This window comes from Littorina saxatilis, linkage group LG9 (assembly GCF_037325665.1).
Source record: "Littorina saxatilis isolate snail1 linkage group LG9, US_GU_Lsax_2.0, whole genome shotgun sequence".
NCBI classification, from domain to species: domain Eukaryota; kingdom Metazoa; phylum Mollusca; class Gastropoda; order Littorinimorpha; family Littorinidae; genus Littorina; species Littorina saxatilis.
In genome coordinates this window covers 62,620,769-62,628,019 of record NC_090253.1, presented here as the reverse complement: position 1 = coordinate 62,628,019, position 7,251 = coordinate 62,620,769, and the positions used below count along the sequence as shown (strand labels likewise).

General features: G+C 48.9%; 1 protein-coding gene across 1 annotated transcript in view; it reads left to right on the top strand.

Annotated features, from left to right (window-relative positions):
• Nucleotides 1-3,424: 3,424 nt before the first annotated feature.
• The window catches only part of LOC138977312 (sacsin-like), a 69,772-nt gene continuing 65,945 nt past the window's right edge, over nt 3,425-7,251 (top strand). The window contains exon 1 of the mRNA XM_070350213.1: nt 3,425-3,550. Coding sequence (XP_070206314.1) covers nt 3,425-3,550 — 126 coding nt within the window. The remainder of the gene's footprint in view (nt 3,551-7,251) is intronic.

Here is a 7,251-nt window from a genome sequence, read left to right as displayed (position 1 = left end):
AAACAGTTAGTAAGATTCAGTTGCCTGTGACACAACCGGTCGCCGGCTGACACCAACACAAGTTCTAGCTGTGTAGACCGGGAGAAGCTGTTTGTGGGTCACACCTCTCGGCTGTGCATTGTACACGCTCTGCCGATATGATTTACTGGTGCAAGGACGGGACTGCACGATTCATGATTACAAGCAACCCAGCGAGTGTGGAAGGTGAGTCTTGCTTGAAGCTATTTTCTGCTTCAGACTTTTACTCGACTATCGTCATTTTCAACATACTGGTATCACCTCGTTTATGACCTCCAAAAATCGTGTCTTAAAAAAGAGTAGTCTTAAAATGGAGGTAAATATACAGAGGTTAGAACAGAGGATCTGAGAAAGCAAGGTCTTAAAAGGGGAGAAGTCTTAAATCGGGAGGAGGGGTGGGGACTAACCGATGTACAGAAGAGCAGAGGCGAAGAGACGTGTACTGCCGGAATGATCGATTGCGTGTTTTCGGCACTGCGTGTTTTCGGCATGTCGTAACCTGTTTGTTGTTTGTTTGTTGCTTGGCGGCTGGAGACGCACACTGGGGTAGGCAGTGCACTTTATATTCATTATATTATCGATCGTCCCAAGCAGGATTGAATAGATTCTTTTCCCGATCGTTGAAAATCATGAAAGAATTGCTATCAAAATAACTTCAACGCAGTCAGTTTTTTTTTTCGTCGTTGTGTGTTTTCACTGGCGCGTGGTTAGAGTGGAGTGGAAAAGGACCTGAATGGAATGAGAGAGAGAGAAGACCCATTCGGGTCTAACATTCGTGCTTTTATAATGACGTGCTTCTGATAGCTATAATCGTTACCATAGTCAACTGAAATAAATAGGCAAAATGTGACACTCCACCACGGAATGAGTCGCATGTCACCTTTGCATGATTTTCATATTTTTACATTTTCATAAAGAGGTTTTTATGCTCTATCCAGTGGTGAAAACCGTTTTATAAAAGAGCAAAAACTGTTTGAGTTATAAGCCTGTGACTAAGGTGACCCTCTCACTGTTACCAGACACCCCCCGGACTAGCGCAGAATCGCGCGAGGTGACATGCGACTCATTTCGTGGTGGAGGGTCACAAATAAGCATCTCTGTTTTATTTTATTCGCAAAACTATTAAGTCATTACCTTGGTTAGATCACACAGAGTAGTATTGCCTGAAAATAAACACGTTTTCACCTGCCCACGTGTTCTCAGAGTGTAGCTTTGAAATGTGTCGTGCAACTTGTACCGGCGTTTTCTAAGCGCTGCAGCATATACATACTGGAACATGGTGTAACATGGCACAATTAAACATTTTATTCATAGACACGACGATTTAACTCCTCTCGCATGATTTAGCTCTGCAAACATTGAGCCGCCTTGGAAAACTATTCTGACAGCGCGCGCACACACACGTACACACATTATTGACACACAAATACATTCACTCGCACGCACGCGCACTGACACACTTGCACACACACACACACACACACATACACACACACACACACACACGCGCGGACCATCAGCAACAGTGTGAGATGTGTAACGGCCTTACGTAACAGCTACAATATATACAGAGCAGTGCCGAAAGAGGGACAATATGTTTGGGGCAGGTGGGGGGGGGGGGGGGGGTGGTCGTTCCTGAGACTTTACAACGTTTGAATTATATAAACCGGGAATTTACACTGCGGAACCGTACACTCCACACCGGAACCGTACACTCCACACCGGAACCGTACACTACACACCGGAACCGTACAATACACAGTCGAACCGTATAATGCACAGCGGACCCAACATTCCACAGCAGAACCGTACACTCCACAGCGGAACCGTTCACTCCACAGCGGAACCGTACACTCCACAGCAGAACCGTACACTCCACAGCGGAACCGTACACTCCACAGCGGAACCGTACACTCCACAGCAAAACCGTACACTCCACAGCGGTACCGTTCACTCCACAGCGGAACCGTACACTCCACAGCGGAACCGTACACTCCACAGCGGTACCGTTCACTCCACAGCGGAACCGTACACTCCACAGCGGAACCGTACAATCCACAGCAGAACCGTACACTCCACAGCGGAACCGTACACTCCACAGCGGAACCGTACACTCCACAGCGGTACAATCCACAGCAGAACCGTACAATCCACAGCAGAACCGTACACTCCACAGCAGAACCGTACACTCCACGGCGGAACCGTACACTCCACAGCGGTACACTGTACTCCACAGCAGAACCGTACACTCCACGGCAGAACCGTACACTCCACAGCGGAACCGTACACTCCACAGCAGAACCGTACACTCCACAGCGGTACCGTTCACTCCACAGCGGAACCGTACACTCCACAGCGGAACCGTACACTCCACAGCGGTACTGTTCACTCCACAGCGGAACCGTACACTCCACAGCGGAACCGTACAATCCACAGCAGAACCGTACACTCCACAGCGGAACCGTACACTCCACAGCGGTACAATCCACAGCAGAACCGTACAATCCACAGCAGAACCGTACACTCCACAGCAGAACCGTACACTCCACAGCGGAACCGTACACTCCACAGCGGTACACTGTACTCCACAGCAGAACCGTACACTCCACAGCAGAACCGTACACTCCACAGCGGTACAATCCACAGCAGAACCGTACACTCCACAGCAGAACCGTACACTCCACAGCGGAATCGTACACTCCACAGCGGTACACTGTACTCCACAGCAGAACCGTACACTCCACAGCGGTACAATCCACAGCAGAACCGTACACTCCACAGCAGAACCGTACACTCCACAGCGGAACCGTTCACTCCACAGCGGTACCGTTCACTCCACAGCGGAACCGTACACTCCATAGCAGAACCGTTCACTCCACAGCGGTACAATCCACAGCGGAACCGTACACTCCACAGCGGTACACTGTACTCCACAGCGGATCCGTACACTCCACAGCGGTACCGTACACTCCACAGCGGTACAATCCACACCGGAACCTAAAACTCCACACCGTAACCGGAGGTTGATTTCCAAAAGTGTATTGAACTTTAAGGCGCTCTTGAAGAGTTTCCCATAATACATCATAGCTTGAAATTCCCTTCACAAAAGGTCAACACTGCTGGCAGGGGACCCATCAGCCTGACAGGCACCCTGTATGGAAATGTTTCTGCCACAAGTATTCCGAAGTTCGTCTAGTATGATGTAATGAAAAAAGCGAAGTTCTCACGTCCTTGGTTCGCCTAGGTTGCAAAATATAATTAGTTCCCCTCCTATACATTTAAAGCCCTTACGTCCTTTGTTTCTCACATGTATCTTTAAGTTAGACGTGTTTGCTCGATCTGCAGGGTCGGCCATGACATGAGCGGCTCAGGAACCTGGCCTGACCCGGATGATCCACGCTGCAAGATGGCGGACGACGACCGAGACGTTGGAGGTCACAGCAAGAGAGTGCTGGGCTTTGAGAGACCCAGTCTGCTGGAGGACCTCAAGAACATCATGCACGAGTACCCGGACAATGAACACATCTTCAAGGTCAGTACTCTGACACTGAACTCATCTTCAAGGTCAGTACTCGGACAGTGAACTCATCTTTAAGGTCAGTACCCAGACAATGAACTCATCTTCAAGGTCAGTACCCAGTCAATGAACACATCTTCAAGGTCAGTATCCAGACAATGATCACATCTTCAAGGTCAGTATCCGGACAATAAACACACCCCAAGGTCAGTACCCGGATGATTAACACCTCTTCAAGGTTAGTATCCAGGCAATGAACACATCTTCAAGGTCAGTACCCGGGTGATTAACACCTCTTCAAGGTTAGTACTCGGAAAATGAACACATCTTCAAGGTCAGTACCCTGCTAACAAATACATCTTCAAGGTCAGTACCCGGACAATGATTTTGTTTGTTTGTTTGTTTGCTTAACGCCCAGTCCACCACGAAGGGTGATATCAGGGCGGTGCTGCTTTGACATTTAACGTGCGCCACACACAAGACAGAAGTCGCAGCACAGGCTTCATGTCTCACCCAGTCACATTATTCTGACACCGGACCAACCAGTCCTAGCACTAACCCCATAATGCCAGACGCCAGGCGGAGCAGCCACTAGATTGCCAATTTTAAAGTCTTAGATATGACCCGGCCGGGGTTCGAACCCACGACATCCCGCTCACTGGGCGGACGCCTTACCACTAGGCCACCGTGTTGCGGTCCCAAACAATGAACACATCTTCAAGGTCAGTACCTGGACAATGAACACATCTCAAGACCAGTTCCCCGACAATGAATACATCTTCAAGGTCAGTATCCAGGTGATTAACACCTCTTCAAGGTCACTACTCGGACAATTAACACATCTTCAAGGTCAATTTCTGTACAGTAGGCAGATCAAGTTCAGTAACCTGTCAATGTACCGTTCTGTTAGATTAGATAGAAACATACTGAACACGTCTTTTCGGTTTGTGCCTGGGTATGGAGTAAATCATCAGTACTGGACAATGAACAAGATGAGTGGACACAGTCAACCGACGATGATTTAAAGCAATTACGTGGAAAGGCGAACTTATCAATCAACGTTTCATCAAAAAAGCGAAGTAAGTCTCCAAAGTAAACAAAATATCAAAGATTATTAATACAATATGAGATGTATGCTCTAGGAATGTCCAGATATTTCAGTTACATTTTTCAAGGAACGTTTGAAATAATGAAATTAATTGTTTCAGGAAATGCTTCAAAACGCAGAAGACGCAAGGGCAACAACTGTCAAAATCGTATCTGTACCAAGGGATGCAACTCCTCCGCCGCCCGTCAAAACCCCCAGACAGTCGGATCCAACGTCCTGGCGACCTCCTTTTGCGCGTGTCTTTTCTGTGAGTGCGGAGTTTTTAAGCTGACAATATTGCGTTAACCAGACATATCCCGGTAATCCAGTCAGAAGAAGGGATATGTAATAAACAAAGGGAAGTAAGCGCTCTAAACGCATACGACACGTGTAGTAGAGTAAGTGAGAGTAATTAAATTACATATCTTATCCCAATTCACATATAGCAATTTACTTCAGTTTAGTGCTAGAACGCTGAAACTACGCTCCACCCTGGTAGGGGGGGAAGTAACCCTAAAAATAGAACGGCCTTGACGGTCACATGTCCATTTCTGGCCAATGGTTACCTCCTAACATGCATTGCGCATGCGTGCTCTCGCCGCCATGTTATTCATTCTACTCTTCAGCGATAGCGTCTAAGGACATGTTTTGGATTACGCTCTGGCTATTTTGTTAGCCCACTGCTTCTTTGGCAGACTACACCCTGGTTTCGTCTGTATCTTAGCTTTCTAGCTGAGATTGGGTGAGATTTTTCCAATTTCTTTTGTTGTATTTGCATTCGTTCGCCACGAGTTAGTCTTTGTTTACTTTCGTCTGCAAGACTAACGCCAGTATGGCGGACAGTGGGAAGAAGAAACCCAGCTCTAGACAGGGAACCAATACAGAGTCTCCGTCTAAGAAAGCGGCTAAGAAGCCCAAGGGTTCTAAACCTACAGTTACGGTGTTCGAGCCAGTTTCTCAGAATACTTTCACGATAGAAATTGACTATCCTAAGAGCCGGTAATGTCGTCGCTGAAGCAAGAATGCAAGACAGCGCCGGTTAAGGCTAGCATAGCATCAGAGAAGGAAGATTTGTCAGCAATGTTTGCTTCATTTTAGCGATCAAATGAGATGCATGTTTTCGGCAGAATTGCGCTCGGCGAGCGAACATTTGCTCTCCCTTCAAGCTAGAGCGGAAGACGCTCGTTCACGGTCGAAGGTTATGGCAGCGCCGTCAGCCACCGTTACGTCGGCCGACGTTCACGCCGAACATTTCCGGTGAAGACGGAAAGTTCCCCTCACCATGCCTCCTCTTCCGGATTCAGCAGCTACAATAAAGGTACTGTGACTGTCCCACAGGGAGATACGCACGGGCGTTCCCTACTTCCGCCCGGCGCCGGGCAGGAAGCCGTGATAAGACAGGAGGCTTGCTCGAATCACGACTTGCAGGGGCCTGTACTTAGATCGGAGGACACGCTAGTACCAGGTTGTTATACGGATGCAACATCGGTACAGCGGTCCAAGCTTCCGCCACGGGTGCGCGAAGTTGTTAAGAGACAGGAGGCTTGCTCGCATCACGACCCGTAGGGGCCTGTAGGCTACTCTTAACGGAAGACACGCGAAGGCCGGTTTGCACAAAAGCATCCCCAGCTCAGCATTATTCCCTTCCGCCCAGGGGTCAGCAAGTTGTTGTAAGGCAGGAGACTTGCTCGCATCACGACTTGCAGGGGCCTGTACTTACAACAGGAGACACGCAAGTGCCGGTTTGCTCGACGAAAGCATCCCTAGCACAGCTCTTCACACTTCCGCCCAGGGGGCAGGAAGTTCTCTCCAGAGAGGATACGAGTAGAGGATATGCCTCACGCGGTACCTCTCTTCCGGACGACACTGCCAATGACTATGACAGTCAATATGGCGTTGAATTTCCGGTAGGCACTTCCGGAAGGAGAATCGGAATACGGGGCTTCTCTTTCTGAGGAAGATCCCAATTTCCAGCTACCAGACAAGCTTCCCCATGCAGTAGCTTTGGCAGCACAGGTAGCTTCAAGATACTTTGAGGAAGGAGTGGTGTCAGCAACAAACTTGTCTGCACCACCACCTTCTGCTGTCAGAGATTTTCGCTCAACACAGGGAGAAAAACAAACTTTTAAGTTTCGTGAATCTCCCTCAGTGGCGTATGAGATGTCTAAGATTTCCGGCTACCACACAAGCTTCCCCATGCAGTAGCATTGGCAGCACAGGTAGCTTCAAGATACTTTGAGGAAGGAGTGGTTTCAGCAACAAGTTTGTCTGCACCACCACCTTCTGCTGTCAGAGATTTTCGCTCAACACAGGGAGAAAAACAAACTAAAGTTTCGTGAATCTCCCTCGGTGGCGATGAGAGGTCTAAGATTCTGGCTAAGAATTCCCGGTCGGGATATGTGCCTTTGGACACAGTGCCTCTGCTTACAGAGCACAGTCCGACACCAGAGTTAGCACAGCCGTGGCTAGCCTCCACACAGACAACCCCTTAAGTCGGGCAAGCTGCTGGCCGGAAGTTCGGGTTGAACCCAATGCCACGCAATCTCTTGGACACTTTTCTCTACCACGAGCTCCACTTCCGGTGACACCGGAGTTAGTGACGCTCAGGGAGGATGGCTACAGTAGGACA